General features: G+C 39.3%; 1 protein-coding gene and 1 pseudogene across 1 annotated transcript in view; both read right to left on the minus strand.

Moving 5' to 3' along the window:
- Positions 1-271: 271 nt before the first annotated feature.
- Positions 272-22,011, minus strand: part of NDUFA9 (NADH:ubiquinone oxidoreductase subunit A9) — a 34,156-nt gene continuing 12,416 nt past the window's right edge. Inside the window, exons 5-11 of the mRNA XM_037847700.1 lie at positions 21,809-21,950; positions 18,381-18,483; positions 17,715-17,782; positions 16,459-16,535; positions 6,550-6,645; positions 2,940-3,006; positions 272-569 (exon numbers count right to left, since the gene is read on the minus strand). Of these exons, the coding sequence (XP_037703628.1) occupies positions 399-569; positions 2,940-3,006; positions 6,550-6,645; positions 16,459-16,535; positions 17,715-17,782; positions 18,381-18,483; positions 21,809-21,950 (724 nt within the window). The 3' untranslated portion in view covers positions 272-398. The remainder of the gene's footprint in view (positions 570-2,939; positions 3,007-6,549; positions 6,646-16,458; positions 16,536-17,714; positions 17,783-18,380; positions 18,484-21,808; positions 21,951-22,011) is intronic.
- On the minus strand, positions 11,235-12,234 carry LOC119543068 (annotated as a pseudogene).

Consider the following 22,011-nt stretch of genomic DNA (forward strand, 5'->3'; position numbering starts at 1 on the left):
GGGTTTCCAGTCTTGCAGGCTCAAAGCAGCTGTGAGGATCAGGTAATGAGAAATTTAAATCCACTATGGACTACAAGCACACCCCTTGGACGGCATGGTGTGAAGTCCCACAGGAATAGCCTCTTATCCCTCCTTACCATGAAAAGAATCACCCTGGATGTAGCATCCTGGATTGTACGCTCAGGGCACAATCCCTGGTTATGTTCAAGTTCTAAATGAATGACTAGATTTCTCATGTTATAAATCAAGAGAAAAAGTGCTGCTACAGAAATTAATCACAGATGTTTTAATAGAGGGATCTTGTTCACTATGTACAGAATTCTCTGAAGCAAGTAGGCTGGTTGCTAACCAGGTGGCCCGAGGAGTGACACCAAAAGCCAGGGGCTGCTCTTGGGGCACTAAAGGTTGACCGTCTTGGCTGGCTTCACATCCTCAATTTCAGAAGACAGCCAGCGGTAAGTGCGGTGACGGCGCAGCACCTCGATGGCCTTGAGTTCCAGGGGTGTCACCTGAATACCAAGGTCTTCTAAGCCGGGCAGGTGAGGCAATTTCCTATCTGTGATGTGAACCTTTGAATAAATAAAGAACCACAAAGAGCACTGAACAAGAACATCAAGTACTATCCTAGCAAACACTTAAAACACTCAAGCTGGCTTAAGTCACATTACTGCGACTTAATTTTAATTGCCTTCAAGGAGTTTGTGGCAGTTTCTTGATTCCTAACTCACTAGAAGTAGAACACAGAAAGAGGGCTTTAGAAAAAAAAAAAAGCAAGGTCACCAAATATCAGACCAATGGTTCCCAGCACTACCCATGAGCACAGGACATTGTTATTCTAGATGAGAAATCCCTCAGATTTAAACAGAAATAAGCCTAGAGTGGAAACGCACAAGTTATCAATGACATTAACCAGGGGTGGTTTTACAAGGAGGGTTCAGCAATTAGATGGGGACTAAAGCAGACCCAGCCCATTCCTCAATTCTCCCTTGTGCCTGTACTCTGAGCATGGACTTTCTGCCTCAGTTTCTAACTGCTGAATAATGGAGATAATGTAGCATATGTTTGCTCAGTAAGAAATAAAATTTTGGTCCAGCTATGTAAGTATATATACTTAACTTGGTTGACTAATGTTCATTATAGATCTGAAAAATCAAACCCAGCTTGTTTGTAGGAAGGAAAAATGAACTATAAAACCTCCAAAGTGCTCAGAGCATCCAAAACACATCAAAGAATTAATAGGCACACAGAGCAGCATTGGTCACAGTGTAGGATAAACTAAGTGTCTGACAGTCCTCCTGCATGGATCTCTCAGGACCACAGAAGGAACATCTTGAAAATGTCATGGGTGGGGCTGCCTCACACATCTATTTCCTGAGGACTATGTTCTCATCTTCTCTACATTTTAGGTAGCATTCAGGACAATTTGATGTTGGCTTTTTGCCAACATCAGGTCTATACAACTTCACAGGTAAAGACAGTACAGTATTTTTATTTTGTAGCCTCCATTGGAAGACTTCTACCTGCAGAAGGTAAATGATCAATGAGGAAGACTGCATTGGAGGTAGCAAGTAAGATGGGAAGAGCCAGAGGTCTGGAGCTCAACATACTGTAGAGGGACAAGAGCAGGAGACTAGGATACGAAAGGACAGTGGCTGGGACTAGAGTGGGTACAATGGAGACAATAATCACTCTATCTTTCTGTAAGCTGAACATGTGCAATGTTCTTATGAACACAGTTAAATAAAAAGGTGGGAACAGGGAGAAGCTGTAAGATTTGCCACATCATGTATTTAGGGGATTGTACCAATAGTATTTGGTAATGGTCTAGATCTGTGTTGTCCAACACAGCAGCCAGGAGTCAAACGTGGCAATTTAGATCTACATTAAAATTAATTCAAAGTAAATAACATTAAAATTTTATTTCTGCAATTGTATTAGCCTTTCCATCACTGTGGACAGTTCTGTGGAACAGGGCTGGCCTAAATCTAGAATGGTAGGGGAAAGAAGAAATCAAGAGCAATTCCTGAGTTTTTGACTTGAGTAACAGTGAATGGTGAGAGCATCAAAGGAGATGAGAGAAACCAGGAGAGCAGGTTTGCTATTTATGGACATGTTATGTTTCAGATGACTTTAATACATCTATTAGCTGGATATAAAAGTCTGAAGCTCAGCAGGGTGAAGAGGGCTGGAGAGAAAACTGCAGCCATGAGCTTACTGGCAGTAGCTGAAGCACAGGATTGGGGAGGGTCATTTAGAGGAGGAGGAAAGATAATAAAGGGAAGGGCTGAGGATTGAGCCTGTGGGTCCCTCAACATTTAGAGATCAGGAAGAAGAGAGTGAACCAGGAAGAGACTGAAAAGCACTGGCCTGGTGAGAGGAGAGAAAACAAGAGAATGTAGAGGGATCTGGAATCCAGGGGAAGACAGGGTGTCTTGGACAGAAGGGTCCCCTCTGACAAATGTTGCTCACCAATGGCATGAGATGAGGTCACCAGACTGACTGCTGGATTTGGGTGCATGGAGATCATAAGTGAGATGGATGGGATGGGTTAAAGAAAGAATGCAAAGGGGACACAGACAAACAGGGCAATACCTAGAGGGGACACAGGGTGACTAGAGGAAGAGGGACGGCTTTCAAAAAAAAGGGGGGGGGGAGCTATTAAGGCATGATTGTATGCTGGTGGCAATGAGCCAGCAAAGAGAGAGAAATTGATAAAGTAAGAGAGAAGATAATGGAGGAACAACACCCTGGAGTAGATTGAGGGTGGATAAGATTCAGCACACAAGCAGAGGAGTTGACCTTAGAAGGAAATCCAACAGACAAGAACATGAGAATAATCCAAGCAAGCAACCAAGCAAACCAACCCAAATCCTAATTATCCAACTACAACACTCTGCCCAGCCTCTCTGCCCATGCAGGTGTTGATTTCACTCACTTACCCGCTCCACTTTATCCCTTGTTGTCCAGGGCTCAAACGGACTAATTTCAAAGACTCTCCCTACCAATCTGAAAAAAAGAATAAATATGGCACATGTGATAAGTGTGTCTATGCCCAATATTTAAGCTAGCCAATAAGAACCACAGGAAGAGAAGGTGCTATAGAAGCAGGAATTCACTGAATTTATTATTTTTGTTTGTTCGTTTTGTTTTTTTAAAGATAATAACCAACATCCCAGCACCAGCAGCTATGAAGTTATCTCTGCTTTTTAGTTCCTATTTCCATTCTCCATCACAGCTGTAACTGTGCAACTGCTGGTACGCCTTGTTCTCCTCCAAAGAGACAAGTAATCTTAAAAACTAAAAAATAAAACACAACTACTACTAACAACAAAATAAAGAAGATCCAATACTCAATGTGTCTGAGATTACACTCTTAATTCAAGCCTCAAGACATCAAAATATGCTTCTGTGAAGAATGTAGGGTAAACTGAGTGGGTACAAAATACAAAATGTAATTCCTAAGAAAGCAGGGACCCCTAGACAGCAAACATTCGAAAGTAAGGAGACAGCTAAAATCTATGACTCAAATCAGGAAGAGAATGTACAACTCAGGGCAAGAGGGGCTACCTATCTTGATTCATGCCATCTCTTCACTGCTAATGGAAACTGAGGGTTTCCCTGAGTTACTGTCTTAAGTAACCTCAGGGCAGTGGGTTTTAAATTATTGTCTGAGGAACCCTAGGAAGTCCTTGGGGCATTCACAGAAGACTGAGGGGGGCAAGGGAATAAGAATATATGTTCTGAATATCTTCCATCACCACAACTAGACTAGCTCTTTTATCTGATTTACCCAGCAGGCCTTTTTGTAAGAATTCAGTGAGCAAAGTGTTGCAACAGCTTTCTAAAAGCTCAAAATTCACTATTCCAATGGGTTGTACAAATAAATGAAAAAGGAAGCCGACAACTGTCCATAATTTCTCCAGCAACATATTAAAGCTTCAGATTCTAGACAACCTGTCCCAATAGCAGAAAAAGGCAATTTATTAGGCTAACATAACTTAATAGGAAGACCCCTTACAAACCTCCCACTCTCTGTGCTACGTTCTACGTTAACACAACTCTTTGGACTCTACTTTAGGGCCCTCAGTGAGTGATAAGCATACAAATGGCAACTCAATCTGTAACTCTCAGTTATGTACAACCATGAAAGCCCTCACTGCGATCCGGCTTACACTCCCTCCACTGCACTGAAACCGCATCACAAATGACCTCATTCCTATTCCAGTGGGTACTCTTTGGTCCTTTCTCTTCTTTGACTTTTCTGCAGCATTTCCTTCATTTCATGCCACAAATATTAATAGAACCTACTGTGTACCAGACACTCTTCTAGATGCTGGAGATAGAGCTGTGAACAAAAGAGCAACACACTCCTTCTTAAAACAGCCATTCCCTCCGTAAAACACTCCCTTCCCTTTGGTATCTAGGCTTTCAAACCCTCTTCATTTTCCACTTAAATGTCTGATCACTCTTTTCTATCCTCTTTGATAAGTTCCTTACTGTGCTGGTCCCTTAGGTGGAAGTATTCCTCAGAATTCTTTCCCAGCCTTCCTCTTGTATTCACGCTGTCTACTTTCCACACCCATACACATCCATGCCCACGACCATCTGTGTGTTGATGCTGCCCAAATCATTATCTCCTGCCCAGACTTCCCTCCCTGAGCTTCAGACCAATACAGCAGCCCGCTAGATATCTCCAACAAGCCATCGGTACACTAAACCCAACACCCTCAAAATATAACCCAACAGTTCTCCCCAAAGCGGGCTTTCTGTTTGTGTATCTTGAGTCTTTTTATAGAGTATGGCAATTAAGAGCATGGGGAATAAATAGGACAATAAAGGCAAAGAGCCTACAGAAGTGTTGTCACCAAGCAAATGCTCCGTAAATGCTAATTATTCTTACCCTAGCTTAATACAATGTACCTTCAGCAGAAACGTGGGTTTCATCCTCGATTCTGCTCTCTCACCCCTCACATCCTATCAATGGCAAAGTCCTGAACTCACCACCTAAATATCTACCCCCAAATCCACTCTTCTCCACCCCTGGTACTACCACCTTAGTTTAGGGCTGCTTTCCTCTCTTGCTTGGGTTACTAAACATTGTCCCAACTGGTCTCCTTAGATCCAATCCATTTCCCCACATTACTGTAAAAATGATCTATCCAAAGAGTAATTCTGAGGAAGTTACTGCTCTGCTTCAAAATCCATCAAAGGCCCCCCACTATTCTTGCAACAAAACCCAAACTCTCTAACATAACTCATGGGACCCTTTAGAATTTGACCTTTGCAACCTTCCCTGCACCAGCTCTTTTTCACAGTATTTTCTTTCCATGCCAGCCATACTCAACTACCTTCAGTTCTAACATATGGAATTTATGCACTCGCTATTCTCTTTTTCTGGAATGCTGCTTCTGCCTCCATCTCCTTCAGCTTGTTAATTCTTGGTTCAGATCTTGGCTTTGTCTTCCCTGAATCCCCAAGACTGAGCTGAATACCCGGCCAGTAGTCCCCCAAGGCATCCTGGGCCTAACCCCACTGTAGCATTTATTAAGGAGGAAGTTCAGCAGTTGAGAGAGCAAGGTTTGGGGTGAAAAACACCTTGATATAAATCTTGACTTGATCACTAAGTTGCTATGTGACCTTGAAGAAGTGACTAACTCCACCAAGTCTCATTTTTCTGATCTTTTGAAAGTTGTATCAGAGTACCTACTTTATAGTGTCACCATCAGGATTAAATGAGACAAAGTAAATAGCATAAAAAATAGTACACTTTCAATAAATACTATCATCACACTGTACTCTAACAGTCTTTTTCCAATACTCCCATTAGACTATAAGCTTTTGAGGGTTTACTATAAAATCTTGAGTGCCTACTACATTACCTAAGACACCAAAGGCATTCAATAAATATTTGCTGAAAGAATGATTGAATCAATGGCCATGTTGGTTTATAAATCAATCTCTGGCTAAGATGATATGAAAGTCTTTTATCAGACCACTCATGTATGACCCGATAATTCCAAGATTCTGAACCCGTCAAGAGAAGAACTGAACCAAGAAGCAGGTAAAGAAAACAAGGCACCCCACAAGGGCAAGTCTGAATCAGTCTGGCTCCTTTTCCCAACTACATGATCAGACTGATTTTAAAAAGAAGGGTCCTTTTCTCCCTTCCAGGTGAGTGGTAAGAAACAGAGAAACCTGATTGCTCCCTTATATAAGCTGTCAAGCAAGACCCTTCTCCCAAATTAAAATCCAGTGGTTTTTAATTGGAGAATCTGAAGAACTGCGGATTTAACTTCCCAATGCATGTGACTGATTAAATCGCAAACGCACACTGTTTTTCTCATTGACACTAGGATACTTCCCTTGCTTAGATTCCTCTGGTTCTTCCACAGGCTCACTTGATAATGCCAGAAGCTCCTCCTAGTTAGGGAGTCGAGACTGGCCTTCCCATAACTGACATATCCCCTATAACTCATGGGAAGGCATTAGGAACAAGTCTATCGCATTACCTCTTTTCTAGAAGGCGCACAAAAGCAGCACTTTACTTACTGATAGGCAAAATGTGGCAAAGGGTATGGGAGGAAGGGCCTGTGAGCCATAGCAAAGATGTACTGCACCAGGTCAAAGAGGAGATACCGATTTGGCCTGCAAAACAGAAAAGACATAATTCCTCATGTCATTTGCTCCTCACAAATTTTCTCATCAGACAAAATACCATTCTTTTTCTTGAAAACACATGCCCTATAGTAAATAGAAATTAACAAAAAGGAAAATCATCCATAATCCCATTAGCCAATGATAAAGTTAATATATTTAATATAGATCCTTCCCATCCCTGTACATATACAAATATTTTTGTTTTGTAAATGTAAGATTACACCATACATTCTATAATAACTTTCTCAGTTTATGTTACTCTATGGCATGTTTAATGGCTGCACATATTCTACTGTATATAATCATACATTATTTTACCAATTTCCAGTTTGGGGATATTTAAGCTTTTAAAAAGTTTTTTCTTTTATAAAAGAATCCTTAATAAACATTCTTGTTGTAAATATTTGTACTTATCCATGATCACATATTTAGGACACATTTCTAGAAATGGAACTGGGTAGACGTATATTTTGAAATTATAAGGCTTTTGTTGAATACTTACAAACTATCTTCCAAAAAGGCTATAAGAACTTAACACAAAATGCTGGTAGGAATGCCCCCTAACTAAAAATGAGTTTAATCATAAAAATAAACAAAAGTTTGCTACTCTGCTTATATAAAAAAAGGGACCACAATGTTTTAATTAGCATTTCTTTAATACTAGAGTTTACTTTTTCCTTCATATATTCTTGGCCATTTATACTTATTTTTTTTCTTTCCTCCTCCTGGGGTCCCTGTCTCCAACAATGATTCATAAGAATTCTTCATACTTTAATGATATAGTTGAAAATATCTTTTATTGTTCATAGTTTGCCTTTTAATGTTGCTTATAGCATTTTGCGAATATAAAATTTAAGCATTTTATTTAATCAAAACTATCTTTAAAGTTTGGTTTCATATTTAGAAGAGCTCTCTACAGTCGCTAGTGCTACAAACTGCCACATATTTTTGTCTAATCCTTTTAAGTGCATTTGTGTGTGTGTGTTTAACCACAAAATAAGCTGTATATAAGAAAAAGATGTAATTATATCTTCCCCAAGTAGTTAGCCAATTGCTTCAACACCCTTTATCCCACACTATATTTTTACAAATATTTAGGTCTGTTTGTAAACTTTCTATTCTGTTCCACTGATCTAAATAGTTTTGTACTGGTAGAACCTAGCTTTAATTTAATAATTATCAAAGCATTATCATACATTTTAATATCTCTTCATCCATCTTTCTAATCCCTTTTGCTTCGGAAAGCCTGTGATAATTCATAAGTAAATGAATGTAATTCAGAAAAACTTCCTTATCTTGACATCTCACCAAAAGAAACACAAGAAGATGTCAGCTAAGGAAAATATCAGACAAAGCCTTACACAGCTGCCTTCAAATTCCAGAATGATTTGTAAGGATCACTATAAGGCATATACAAACACGCTATGCAAACTTATCTTTGTAATGACAAGCAATACTGACATTGTGGGTAAACTAATTATATATAATACCCTTGCTCTTCGGCTGTTCCAAAGCACTTTGTGTTTCATCAACTATGACTTGAAGAACACTGGTTTAAGTGCCTTTGCTTACAGAGAAAGCACAATGAAGCCTGTGACCTTCCTCTTAGATTTCACAGTTCAGGATTATAACCATTCCTTTGCAAATATCCTTAGGAAAACCTTGTTCCCCACCCCGCTCTCCCACTATACTTGCCCAACAAAAACCCCTACTCTGATTTACCCAAGTAAAGTTCTCTGTGCCTGAACCTCTAGCAAGACAAACTTGTAGAGAAATACAACTGGGCTGACTCTACCTTCTATTTTTGTTCACTAACTTTAAATTGACACTCAATTCTGCTTGGCAATCCTACTACACTCTCCTAGGAAGTGGTCTTTCTTGTTCTTTCAGGGAACACTTCATATCTTCTTCTCTGTTCTCAAATTTTCCATAACCCTTCTGACCCACCCCATCCTGCCCTTTAGCTGATGATCTCCTGGCACTTAACTGAGAAAAGATACTTTCAAATATCTAATCCTAACTGCATCTGCATCTATTTTTGACTTCTTTTCCCTGTTAAAACTGAAGAAATGTTTTGCCTCCTACAGAGGTGAATACCATTGCTTGCACTCTGTAACCAATACCTCTCACTTACTGAAGGACTATGCATCTTTATTTATTTCCTTCTCTCTTGAATCAACTGCTGCCTCTCTCCTGGATCATTCTTATCGATCTACAAACATACTCTAGTGTCTCCCTGCTCTAGGGTGGGACCTCCCTTGACCCACATTCATCTTCAGCTACCACGTTTTGTCTTTTTCCTTTGCTCCTTTTTACAGCAAAACTTCTCTTAAGAGTTGCCTACCTGTTGTCTCTACTTCCTCTCCTGCCCAATCCAATCTGCTCCTTGTCCCCATTACTCCAGTGAAACTGCTCGTTAAGGTCACCACAAATCCTTGGAGGCTCTTTCTTAACAGTCACTTCCCTCTTTGCAACACCCCAGTATCCTGGTTTTCTTGCTAATTCACTGTACTTTCCTTTTCAGTTGTTTATTTTATATTATTTTGCTTGATTGCTACTTGTGTATCTTGGCACTAGTCTATAAGCTCCATTAAGGCAGAAATTTTGCCCATCCCATTCATTACTGTAATATAATTTAGGGACCATTAAATTCACCCATGTAAGTATGTAATTCAGTGATTTTTAGTAAATGTACTGAGTTGTGCAATCATCACCACAATCCCATTTTAGAACATTTTTTATTACCCCAGTGAGATCCTCAAGCCTATTTACAGTTAATCCTGTTCCCAACCCCAGTCTCAGGCAACAACAAATCTACTTTCTGTTCCATTTGCCTTTTATGGACATTTCATATAAGTAGAATCATACAGTATGTTGTCTTTTGTGTCTGACTTCTTTCACTTACACAATGTTTTTGAGGCTTGTCTATGTCGTAATGTGTCAGGATTTCATTTTTTTAAATTGCCAAATAGTTTTCAATTGTGTGGATATAACACATTTTATCTTTTTATCAGATGATGGACATTTGGGTTATTTCCAAGTTTTGGCTATTATGATAATGCTGTTATGAACATTCGTATGCAAGTCCTGTGTGAACATACATTTTCATTTCTCTTAGGTAAATACCTTGTAGTGGTATTTTCATGGTAAATTTATGTTTAACTTTTTAAAAAAGTACCAAACTGTTCTCTAAAGTGGCTGTACAATTTTACAATACCAACCAGCAATGTATGACAATTCTTGTTTCTCCACATCCTCACCAACATTTGGTACTGTTTTGTCTGTGAAGTGTAATCTCATAGTGGTTTTGATTTGCAATTCCCTAATGACTAATGATGTTAAACATCTTCTCATTTGCCACTAGTATATCTTTGGTGAAATGTCTATTCAAATTTCTTGCCCATTTTTAAATTGGGTTGTTTGTTTTCTTATGAATGTATAATGTTCTTTGTATATTCTAGATACAAGTATCTTGGCACTAGTCTATACACTCCATTAAGGCAGAATGGAGCTTATGACATAACTTTCATAAGTTATGTGACTTGCAAATATTTTCTCCCAGTCTGTGGTCTGTCTTTTCATTTTCTTAATGTTATCTTTTAAAGCACAAAAATTTTTAATTTTGATGACACCCAATTTATCAATTTTTAATTTTATGGACTGAGTTTTGTATGTCATAGCTAAAACATCGCTGACTAACCCAGGGCCTAGAAGATTTTCTATTTTTCTTCTAGTTTTAACTCTTACATTTGGGCTCTGATCTACTCTGAGTCAATATTTTTGAGTGTGGTGTGAGGTGAGAGTCTAAGTTCATCTTTTTTGCATGCACTTGTCCCAGAACTATTTGTTGAAAACATTATCCCTTCTCCTTTGGAATTACCTTGGCACCTATGTCAAAAATAAATGACTGTGAACATAAGAGTTTATATCTAGATTCTCAATATTGTTTAATTCATCTATATGCCTATTCTTATGCCAATACCATTCTGTCTTGATAATTGTAGCTTTAAAGTAAGTTTTGTAATTGGGACGCTTAAATCTTCCAACTTTATTCTTTTTCAAAATGATTTTGGTTTTCTGAGTCTTTTGTATTTCCATATAAGTTAAGAATCAATTTGTAAATTTCTGCAAAAAAAAAAGCCTATTGGAATTTTGATCTGATTGCACTGAATCTATAGATAACTTGGGGAGAGGTACCATCTTAACAGTATTGATTCTTCCAATCCATGAACATGGGATGCCATTCCATTTATAGGTCTTTAATTTCCCTGTGCAATGTTGAGTGATTTGCCGGGTACAGGTCTTATACTCCTTTTGTTAAAATTATTCCTAAGTATTTTATTCTTTCTGATGCTATCATGAAGAATATTTTCACAATTTCATTTTCAGACTGTTAATTGATAGTATTAAGAAACTAATTTTTATATATTGATCTTGTATCTTATGACCTTGCTGAACTTGTTTATTAGTTTTGTGGATCAATAGGTACTTGTTTTGTGGATTTTTCTTCTTCTTTAATAACAAACTTTTTTTTTTTTTTAAGATATTTGAAATACAACTTTATTCTGAGTCTAAACAAAAAGGGAATGGGTATGACAGTAATAAACAAGACTTCACCACTGAATATTGTGATGTGACTGTAGCAGTCTTATATTTGAAACTCAAAAAGGAAACAACTGTGTTCCAAAACAGCTAAATACGCAGGCCCAAAAAATGATGGTTTTTTTTTTTTTTAAACTGCCACATTCACTCCGAAGCCCATTCATCTCCTTCAGCATCCCAATGATTAAGCACATGTTCTGCTTAGCTATATAATAAAGTAGCAAACATGCTGCACCACTGACATCACAGCACAGTTGCCTATAAAACTAGACTTCTGACGCTGGGCTCCACCTTCACTTTCTCACAGGTTGTCATCCTCATCTGGCAGAGCAGTTGTCTGAGCAACCTCTAAGTCATGTTCACACTGTGCTGCCAAAGCTGGGCCCATGAAACCTCTGGTGGGGCAAGAGCGGGCATGGCCACAAACTCCAAGTTAGGGTCTCCAATAAGTTTTCCAGCAGCCAAAGGAAGGGCTCTTCAAAGTTGTAGTTACTTTTGGCAGAAATGTCATAGTACTGAAGATTCTTCTTTTGGTGGAACATGATGGATTTTGCCTTAACTTTCCTGTCCTTAATATCCACTTTGTTGCCACACAACATGATGGGGATGTTTTCACACACTCGTACCACATCTCTATGCCAGTTAGGCACATTCTTGTAAGTAACTCTTGATGTTACATCAAACATTATAATGGCACACTGGGCTTGGATGTAATAGCCATCTCTCAGGTCACCGAATTTCTCCTGACTAGCCGTGCCCCACACGTTGAATTTAATAGGCCCTCTGTTGGTATGGAACACAAGGGTATGGACCTCCATGCCCAAGGCGGCTACATACTTCTTCTCAAATTCACCAGTCAAATGATGTTTCACAAATGTAGTTTTTCCAGTACCACCATCACCAACCAATACAAGTTTAAACTGAACTTGGGGTTCTCCTTGGGCAGCCATCGTGGTGGTTATTCCAGAAGCGTCTCTGTCCCCGATCTGACTGAGAGCAACAAACTGCTTTTAGAGCAGTTTTAGGTTCACAGAAAAACTGCCCAGAAATTACAGAGGTTTTTTTACCCTCTTTCCCCCTACACATAGTTTCCTCTGCTACTAACATCTCAATTAATGCATATTTGTTACAATTGATGAATTAAAATTGATATGTTACTAGTGACTTAAGGCCACAGTTTACATTAGGTTTCACTCTTTGTGTATATAGTCCTATGGATTTTGACATGTGTAATGTCATGTATCCATTATTACACATCATACCATATATAGCTTCACTGCCCTAAAAATGTGCTTTGCTCCACCTCTTCATCCTTTCCCCACACCTACTTCCAACCCATGATAACTACTGATCTTTTTACTGTCTACAGTTCTGCATTTCCCACAACGTCATATAATTGGAATCATACAGTGTGGTGGTTTGGAACTTCATGTACCCCAGAAAATCATGTTCTTAAAGCTAATTCATTCCTGTGCATGTAAACCTACTGTAAGTAGGACCTTTGATGAGGTTACTTCAGTCAAGGGGAAGCCCAGGGTGGGTCTTAATCCTCTTACTGGAATCCTTAATAAGAGAATGTAATTTACACAAGGAGAGAGAAAGCCATGGAAGCAAGAAGCTGAAATAAATGAAACCCAGAGGAGAAGGGAGAGACCAACAGATGCTGCCATGTGCCTTGCCAAGTGGCAGAGGAGCCGAGGATAGCAGACACCCAGTCTTTGAGAAGAAAGCATCGCCATGATGATGCCTTGATTTGGACATTTTTCTCAATCTCAAAACTGTAAACCTGTAAGCTAATAAATTCCCATTTTAAAGCCAACACATTTCATGGCATCTGCTTTGAGCAGCCTAGGAAACTAAAACATACAGTATGTAGCTTTTTTCAGACTGGCTTCTTCCACAAAGCAATATGTATTTAAGGTTCCTCCATGATTTTTCATGGCTTGATAGCTATTTTTTTCCATTGCTATGGTAGTTTGGAGCTATAAATCCTGGAAGAAAAATGTTCTTAAATTTAATCCATTCTTATGGCTGTGAACCCACTGTAAGTAGGACCTTTTAATGAAGTTACTTTGGTTAAGGGGTGGCCCAACCCAATCAACATGGGTCTTAATCCTATTACTGGAGTCCTTTATGAGCAGAAAGAAATTCAGACAGAGAGAGAGAAAGCCAGAGGGAGCAGCAAGAAGTTGAACATCAACAGAACCCAGAAGAGAAAGGAGAAGCCAAGAGAGGCTGCCATGTGCATTGGGGCAGAGGAACCCAGGACCAAGGATCAAGGATCACTGGCAGCCAGCTCGAGAACACCAGTCTTCAGGAAGAAAGCATTACCTTGATGACCCCTTGATTTGGATTCTTCTAGACTTAAAACTGTGAGCTAATAAATTCTCGTTGTTTAAGCCAACCCATTACAGGGTATTTGCTTGAGCAGCCAAGGAAATTAAAACAACTGCTAAATAATATTCCATTGTATGGCTATGTCACAGTTTGTTTATCCATTCACCCATGGAAGAGCATCTTGGTTGCTTCCAATTTTTGGTGATTTTGAATGAAGCTGCTGTAAACATTTGTGTACAGGTTTCTGTGTGGACATAAATTTTCAACTCTGTTGGGTAAATACCTACAAACAATTTCTGGATCATACAGTAAGCCTATGTTTAGCTTTATAAGAAACTGCCAAACTGTCTTCCAAAGTGACTGTACCATTTAGCATTCCTAGCAACAGGAATGAGTATTCCTGTTGCTCCACATCCTTACCAGCATTTGGTGGTGGTGGTGTTTTGGATCTTAGCCATTTTACTAGGTGTGTATCTCACTGTTCTTTTAATTTGCAATTCCCAATGATATATGCTTGCAACTTGCCATCTGTTTGTCTCCTTTGGTGAGATGTCTGTTCAACTGTTTTGCTCATTTTTTAATTGCATTGTTTGTTTTCTTACTATTGAGTTTTAAGAGTTCTTTATCTATTTTGGATACAATTCCTTTGCCATATGTGTTTTGCAAGTATTTTCTCCCAGTTTGCGGCTTATGTTTTCATTCTCTTAACAATGTCCTTTACAGAGCAGAGATTTTAAATTTTAATGAAGTCCATCCAGCTTACTGATTTTTTTCTTTCATGGATTGTGCTTTTGGGGTTGTATCTAGGAAGTCACTGCCAAACCCAAGGTCCCCTAGATTTTCTCCTCTGTTATCTTCTGGAAGTTTTATAGTTTTGCATTTTACATTTAGGTCAATGATCCAGGTATTTAATAAATGAATGAACAGATGAGTGACTGGCAGACTGGAGCAACATCATATAATAACTTTAAAAAAAAAAAAAAGGAGGAAAATAAAAATCTTCTGCCCCTGCCTTGGCCTCAAAAGCAAAGCTTTTCCCTGGGGCTACAGAGACAGAAAGGAGAGTATAGAAAAACATCTGCAATCTCATAAGGAAGAATGTCCACACTACCATCTCTAGCATTACTTCCCGGTACTGTGCCACACAAATAAAAATAACAAAGAAATTGTAGTGGCTGGGCAAAAGCATAGAGGAAAATGACCAACTTATCCCAGCGTCATTTCTACCAAGTAGTAAGCAAGCAAAGGTCATAAGGCAATTTCTGCTCATCTGTTTCCTTAGAATCCTTGTTTAAGTACCTCTTAACTAGACCCTTGTGCTGGTTGAAACTGTTATGTACCACAGAAAAGGACATGTTCTTTTAATCCATTCCTGTGGGTGTGAACCTGATGGAGATGGGAGCTTTTGATTACATTGTTTCAATTGAGATGTGATCCATCTAGTTCAAGGTGGGTCTAAATCCTCTACTAGAGTCCTTCATGAGAGGATAAAGACAGAAAAAAGCCAGAGAGCTCAGGGAGAGAAAGAAACACCTAGAGAAACTTAGAGGTAAGACACCAGAGGATCTGAGCAAGTCATGGAAGCCAGGAGCAGAAAGCAACAAAACCTAGGAGAGGACAAGCAGACGCTGGCTATGTGCATTGCTATCTGAAAGAGGAACCCCAGATGCCAGTGGCCTTTCTTCAGAGAAGGTATTATCCTGTTGATGCCTTAATTTGGACATTTTCACGGCCTCAGAACCGTAAATTTGTAAACTAATAAATCCCTGTTGTAAAAGCCAACCCATTTCTGGTATATTGCATTTCGACAGCTTAGCAAACCGAAACAACCGTGACATCTTTTGAGTCTAGTGTTTTATGGAACATTGTGCTGAACACATTTTTTGTGATTAATTTTTCTCAAATATATAACTGATTACTTGCTAATATTCTAAGTTGGGAATTCAAAGAGAGACATGCATCTTGCAACAGTTAATTAACATGGTAAAACAACAGAGTTTTTACACTGAAAAAAATTTACTGAACTAAATTAATGACAATGAAATATAACTGAACAATGTATGAATTCAGAATCCTGGAAATACTTTGTCTCCTGGCTTAGAGAGAAAGGTGTCATTTTCTTTAGAGCATTTTTTAAGAATTAGGCTATTGAGGTGGGGAAGCCCAATACCCCTGCATTCTCCCCCAGCAATGTTCACCTTAGTGGAAGCATGAATATTTCTCTTTTTGTGCCTCGCTTATTTCACTCAGCATTATGTCTTCAAGGCTATCTATCATTTAATTGTCAAATCAGATCCCCACCCATCATAGGGGTTCAGGTGTTATTAGTTTGCTTCACAGAGTGAGAGGGTTCTAAACCAATCATTAGGTGAATTTGGTAATCCCAATTTGGCAATATGCTATCAAACTTAATTTTATTTTGCAACTGTATTCACTCCCTAAAAGAGTTTTGTTTGTTTTTAGAATTCATAGCAATAACCTTTCTTATAATCAAAAACATCACTGTCATACAAAATCACCCTTGATGATCACTGGACTAAGTATGTAATAATCAAGGGCAGTGGTTCTCAGACTATAGTGACAGAAGAATCATTTATTAATGCAGATTCCTAGATTCCTCAAATCCTGATTTAATATAAGCATCTGGGAGATTCTGATACTTGGGGCTTTGGGGAAGCTCTTTGAGACACACTGGCTTCAGGGCTAGGGGAGTTTTTTTGGAATAAATACAGTGAAATAAATATATTGTGAAAATACAACAAATAAACCTGTTAGTGACTTATTTAGAAATTACTGTTGTTGTAAACTATTGTGATTCATTTTAACAGGTAGCACAATTTTACAGTCAAACCTAGCACTTACCCAACAAAGGCAAAAGCTTTTCCTCTGGCATCTGGATCCTTAATTGCGTTAACAATTCCCTTGGATACATCTGCAACCTATAAGAAATCATAACACATGTTTAAGTAATTTTTGAAAGACAAAAAGAAAGGGAGGGAAAGAGAGACAGAGACAGAGAAGGCAGTTGGTGGGGGGGGTTGGAAGGAGGGAGGGAAAGAGGGAGAAGCAGGTCACTCCAATCACACAGAAAAAAAAAATATGATAAAACTAAAATAGTGGCAACATCTATTTTTAGAAAACTTCTTAAAGAATCCATTTGTCAAGAGTCCAAATAATCTTCACATTAGCAGGCTCACCTAAATACTTTCTCTAGTCAGAACATGCTTGCTTTCAGATGGCTGCCAAGGCCTTTCTGATTTTCCCGTCCACCTCCTCTCCAGTCTCATCTATTACCACTCCTCCCAACTCTGTCATTAAGCCATCACAAAATTGTCAATATTCTACATGTTGACTTTCAAAAAATGTTAATTCTATCTGGTTAACTTAGTGGTTCCCAATCGGGGGTGATTTTGCCCCCCAGGGGACAACAGGCAGTGTCCGGAGACATTTTTAGCTGACCCAATCGGGGTGGGGGGTTGGGGGGAGAAGATGGGGATGGCGGTTGCTACTAGCATCTCGTGGGTAGACCCGGATGCTGCCAGACATCCTACAAGAGCTCCGCACAACAAAGAAGTATATGGCCGAAAATGTCAACACTGCCACTGGTGCAAAACCCTGGTTCAACCTGATATGGCACTCTATGTGACCTCTCACCTCTGGGACCCGGCACATTCTGTTCCTTGGCATGGAATACTCTTCTCCAATTCCCTTCATCTGATTTACTGTTAATCATTTTTAAGATCTGACCTTAGATGTCACTTCCTCTGGCAAGCCTTCCCTGACCCTCAAGTCTGGATCTGGTGCCCCTCTGAGGTACTTAGATGAAACCCTCTCCCTATCATAGCAACTTAAGGACAGCAATTTGCATCTATTTAGTTAGTATCTGTGTCTCCAGTGTGTGTACAGTGCCTGGCACATTAAGGGTTCAATATTTTTCTTAAATGCATGAACAAATGTTGACATGGAGAAGACATGTATCTCTTAGGTAAAATAAGACATAACCCATTGAAACAAGTTAACAAAGAAGAAAATGATGAAATCACTGGATTGGCATGAGATCAGGCAACTGATCACCCGAATCTGAATTCAGCTAGTGGCCCTTTGTCCAAGGTACTTACATATACTGGTTGTTTCACTGTCTTCTTGCCCAAGGAAATAAGAGGCATACCACCAAACCAGCGAAAATCTGTCAGAAGAAAGAATGAAAACTATTCTCAGAAGGCCTAAGCTGCTATAGGACCTGGCCAAATTAATTTCTATTCATCTCTAAACCCTTCCTTTATAAATTGCTATTAACCAAGAAGATATATAAAATGTGTCTGATAAAGTGTGGTGTTACTGCTTTGCCAAACCTTCAAAATGAATATCTAAGTGATTCGGCAATCAGATTGAAAGTGAGAAATAAACAGAGGCTCCATGTAAAAAGCATATGCAGCCACATTTAAGCACTTGCCATGTACCATGTACCATTTAAAGAACACACTGCTCTTGAGTTAGACATTTTTATCTTAATTTTAACAGACAAGTAACCTGACATTCAATCTTGCCAAGGTCTCAGAACTAGTTTGCCCCAGAGCCAAGATTTAAACTCAGGTCTCTGACTCCATAGTCCATGCTCTAAGTTGCTTCTTTTGATACTAAGCAGCAAAGATCAAGAGAAGGACCATGCTGATTATGACCATATAACCTTAGTCCCTCAACTCAGGAAACTCTGTTAGCTTGTGTTCACCTTCAAGTTGGGTAACTGGTATCCCTCTCTTCTACTGTTAAGAAAGAATACGCACTTGCAAAATAATTGAGGAATCTATCCTCTCTTCCAAAGATGTCCGATGGCTTTATGATAGTGGCTTCTGGAAAGGTATCTCTCACTTCTTTCTCTCCAACAGCCTAAACAAACCACCAAACACAATGTTCCAAGTTCTGAGATAAGTGAACAATTACCATGTTTTCCACTAACAGGACACTACTTGCATTTCAAAGGTCGTATTTCTTCTTCAGATTAAGGCAATCATGTTATTCATAAAACTCAATTACACCAAATTAAAAAAAAAAAAAAAACAGGAAAATATGCTGCACTTTAAGCTCTTCTTGGGCTTTTTTGCATTTTTATTTTAGGGAAGCTTATACTAAAGAAGAAAGGAGAAAAAGCAGAGTAGAATTTTTCCAGCCTCTAGTTTTCATTCTAATCCCAGATTCTCTGGTTAGTGTCAGCTACCTAGCAGCCTGTCAGAGAAAGGAGGTGGGGTGGCGAGGGCGGGTGAAAAGAACAGAAGAGGCAGCAGTACATACCTATCCAGCGGGAGGTCAGGAATAAGGTCATTGACCTTGCTAATGTCCAATGCTGCAACACTCCTGCTTGTCATCATCTGCTAACCTCCTCAGCAAGCCCTCTCAGTCAATGAAGATATTGGCACTTGATTCACAGTCTTCCTTTCCACCCCAACTTCCTTTCCACCTATAGCCTCATTGTGGATGCCATCAATGTCCAGGTGGACTTGGACGTCTCAGTTCCTTGAGCTCCAATGGCCTCATCTCTACTCCATGTCTGCCAATCTATTTTCAGTCACACCACGGACCATACTGACACTTGACACACTCTTCTGAAACACTAAATGAAGACAACCTCCTCTCATTGAAGACAATCTCCTACATTTCCAGCCTGCTTCCTCTCTGTTCATCTATTCCTGAGATATCCATTCCTCAATCTCAGAACTCTGCTTCCTCACTCTATCAGCTCCTCATGACTTCCCTTTCCTACCTTCTGTATTCCAGATCAGACTCCATGGCCTATCTTTTCAATCACTGTCTTACCAGTATTGCACACTACTTTGCCCCTTTGCCCTTTACTCCACTTGCCAGGGCAAATTCCAACCCTGAAAAAAACCATTAGCCTCTTGCTTCGAGCCATGCATTCCTGCTGCCTTCAGCAGTGAAAGGAAAATAAGTGAAATCACAAATTGGTACCTTTTTATGTCACAATTTCAACTGGACCCTCAACATTTCCCAGTAATACTGTTTTCCTCTAATTAATTTACTCTCCCCTCTAACAATTTTAAATATTTTCTACTCTCAAATTTTAATCCTCCCTTTTTTTTCTCTTTCCTTCAGTTAAAGGCTTTACTTTCTAATTCAAAGAGAAAATGTAAGTCAGCAGGGAGATATTCTGCCCCCACACTTGTACTGCAACTATTCTTGAGAAGGTCAATAATGACCACCATGTCAACAGATATAATGGGGACTCTACAGTTCTCATCTTACTTGACTTCTCAGCAGCATTAAACCTAGGTAACCTCTCCCTCCTCCCTTGGCATCTGTAACATCGTTCTCTGGGTTTCCCTCCTATTTCCACCTCTCTGTCTACTCCTTCTCAGTCTTTTTGTTTTGCAGGGACTTCCTCCTCTACCAGACCACTAACCATTGTTATTCCTCTGGGTCTGGAGCAAAGCCCTCTTCTCACCCTACAATTCCTCACTAGGCCTTCCATTGCTTTGACTTACAACAAATGCTGATGACTCCCAGGCTGTATCTCCAACAGAGACCTCTCTTCTACACACAGGACCATAAAAGCCTTTGACCACCATTGTTACTTGGATGATTTACACACATCTGAAACTGGATCACCATCTTCCATTCTCCATAAAGCAGTGCTTCTCAATCTTTGCTGCACATTGGAATTATCCAGGGAGAGTTAAAAAAATACTGATGGCCAAGTTCTACTCCCAGAGATTATGTTTTTATTGGTCTGGGAAGCAGCCTGGGTATCAGGGTTTTCAAGTTTCCCCAGTGATTCTAATGTGTAGCTAAGGCTAAGAACCACTGCTAAATACTTCTTGTTTCTAATCTTACTAAGTAGTACCACCACCTACCAGTGGCTTAAGACAAAGGGCTAGACATCTTTGATTCTTGGCTCTTTTTCACCACTAATTCCCCTGTTCCAAAGAATTATGAAATTCAGATAATGATGATTCTATGAATACTAGGGCAGAGGCACATGCACACTCTGGCTTGCACACGTATTCTCACTTGCATGTATTGTCACCCCACCCCACCCCTTTCTCTCTCCAGTACTGTATGAAAATATGAGGCCTGGACATGCTGTATACCAGTTTTGTGACATGAGAAACAAAGCTTACACAAAGAGAAAGTCAGAACTGAGAGAATCATAGAGAAATGAAGCTAGCATCAATCTGTGCCTAAGGTTCCTACCACTGGAGTTTTCAGATTCATGGGCCTATAAATTCCCTTTGTATTTAAACCAGTTTGCATTGGATTTTCTGATGCTAGCAATTAAATGCATCCTAGCTGATAGGTGCCCCCTCCCCACACAATATGCTCCTATGGCAGTCTGCAATACTTGGGGCAACTGGAATTATTTGCCTCGATGGATTAGAAACTTGATATGGGTCAGGGTCATGTCTGTCATATTTATACTGTATCCCTAATTCTTAACACAATATCTGGCACATGAGTCAAGGTTTAACAATTTCTTGAAGAAATCAATGCATTGAGTCACAAAGTTGGACTCACAGTCAAGGAACTCTGTTGTCTTTATCACTCTGACCCAAAACAGGCTCCTTACGACAGAAACCAAATGCTAAGGGCAGTCTCAGGGACTGCAGTCCCTTTCTGAGTCTCTGATAATAGACATCTCAAGTTACAGACTGATTCCAAATCAGAGTGGTCAATCCCTGGATATGATTTGGACAACAACAGGGTTTCTGGGAGTACAAGAGGCCTAAACACTAGGTGAATAGTTATTTTTCCTGGCAAATATTTATCTCTGCCATCCTCAGCCTTCATGTCACTCCTTTAAACATGGCATAAATACTATGCAAGGGATTTAAGAAAGGAAGGTGGTTCTTTAACCCTGGCAGGTGGCACAGGTATGCCTCTTTTGACAGGAGTCATATTCTACCTTCTATGATATTTACTATGTAATTCTATTCCAACCCCTGGAAACTTTAAGCATTTGAGGACAGGTACTCTGGTTTATCCATCTTTATAATGTCCCTTAACATATTTCTCTGCAAAAAGAAGACACTCAACCAAAATGTCAAAACACAACACACACACACATCTAATTCTGGACATAGAGAATTAGAACACTTTCAATTCTGGATATATAAATGAGAAACACTTCTTACTTAAATAATGTTTCAAAGAAGTCAAGAAACTCCAGCTCTGTGAACTACTTCCCAGATCAACTTGTTACCTTATTTCTCAGATATCTAGAAGAGCTTTTTATATCAGCATTCAGATGTGAAACATGAATGAATTTTTCAACGCCAACTTCCTTGGATACTTGAGCAATTGCTTGGGGAATTTTTACAAAGACATCCTCATAATCAAAGTTTCTGGAAGAAAGAAAAAAAAAGATCCATTAAGAATACCAGAATGACTCAGGATTTGAAAGAT

This window comes from Choloepus didactylus, chromosome 8 (genome assembly GCF_015220235.1).
Source record: "Choloepus didactylus isolate mChoDid1 chromosome 8, mChoDid1.pri, whole genome shotgun sequence".
Lineage (NCBI taxonomy): Eukaryota > Metazoa > Chordata > Mammalia > Pilosa > Megalonychidae > Choloepus > Choloepus didactylus.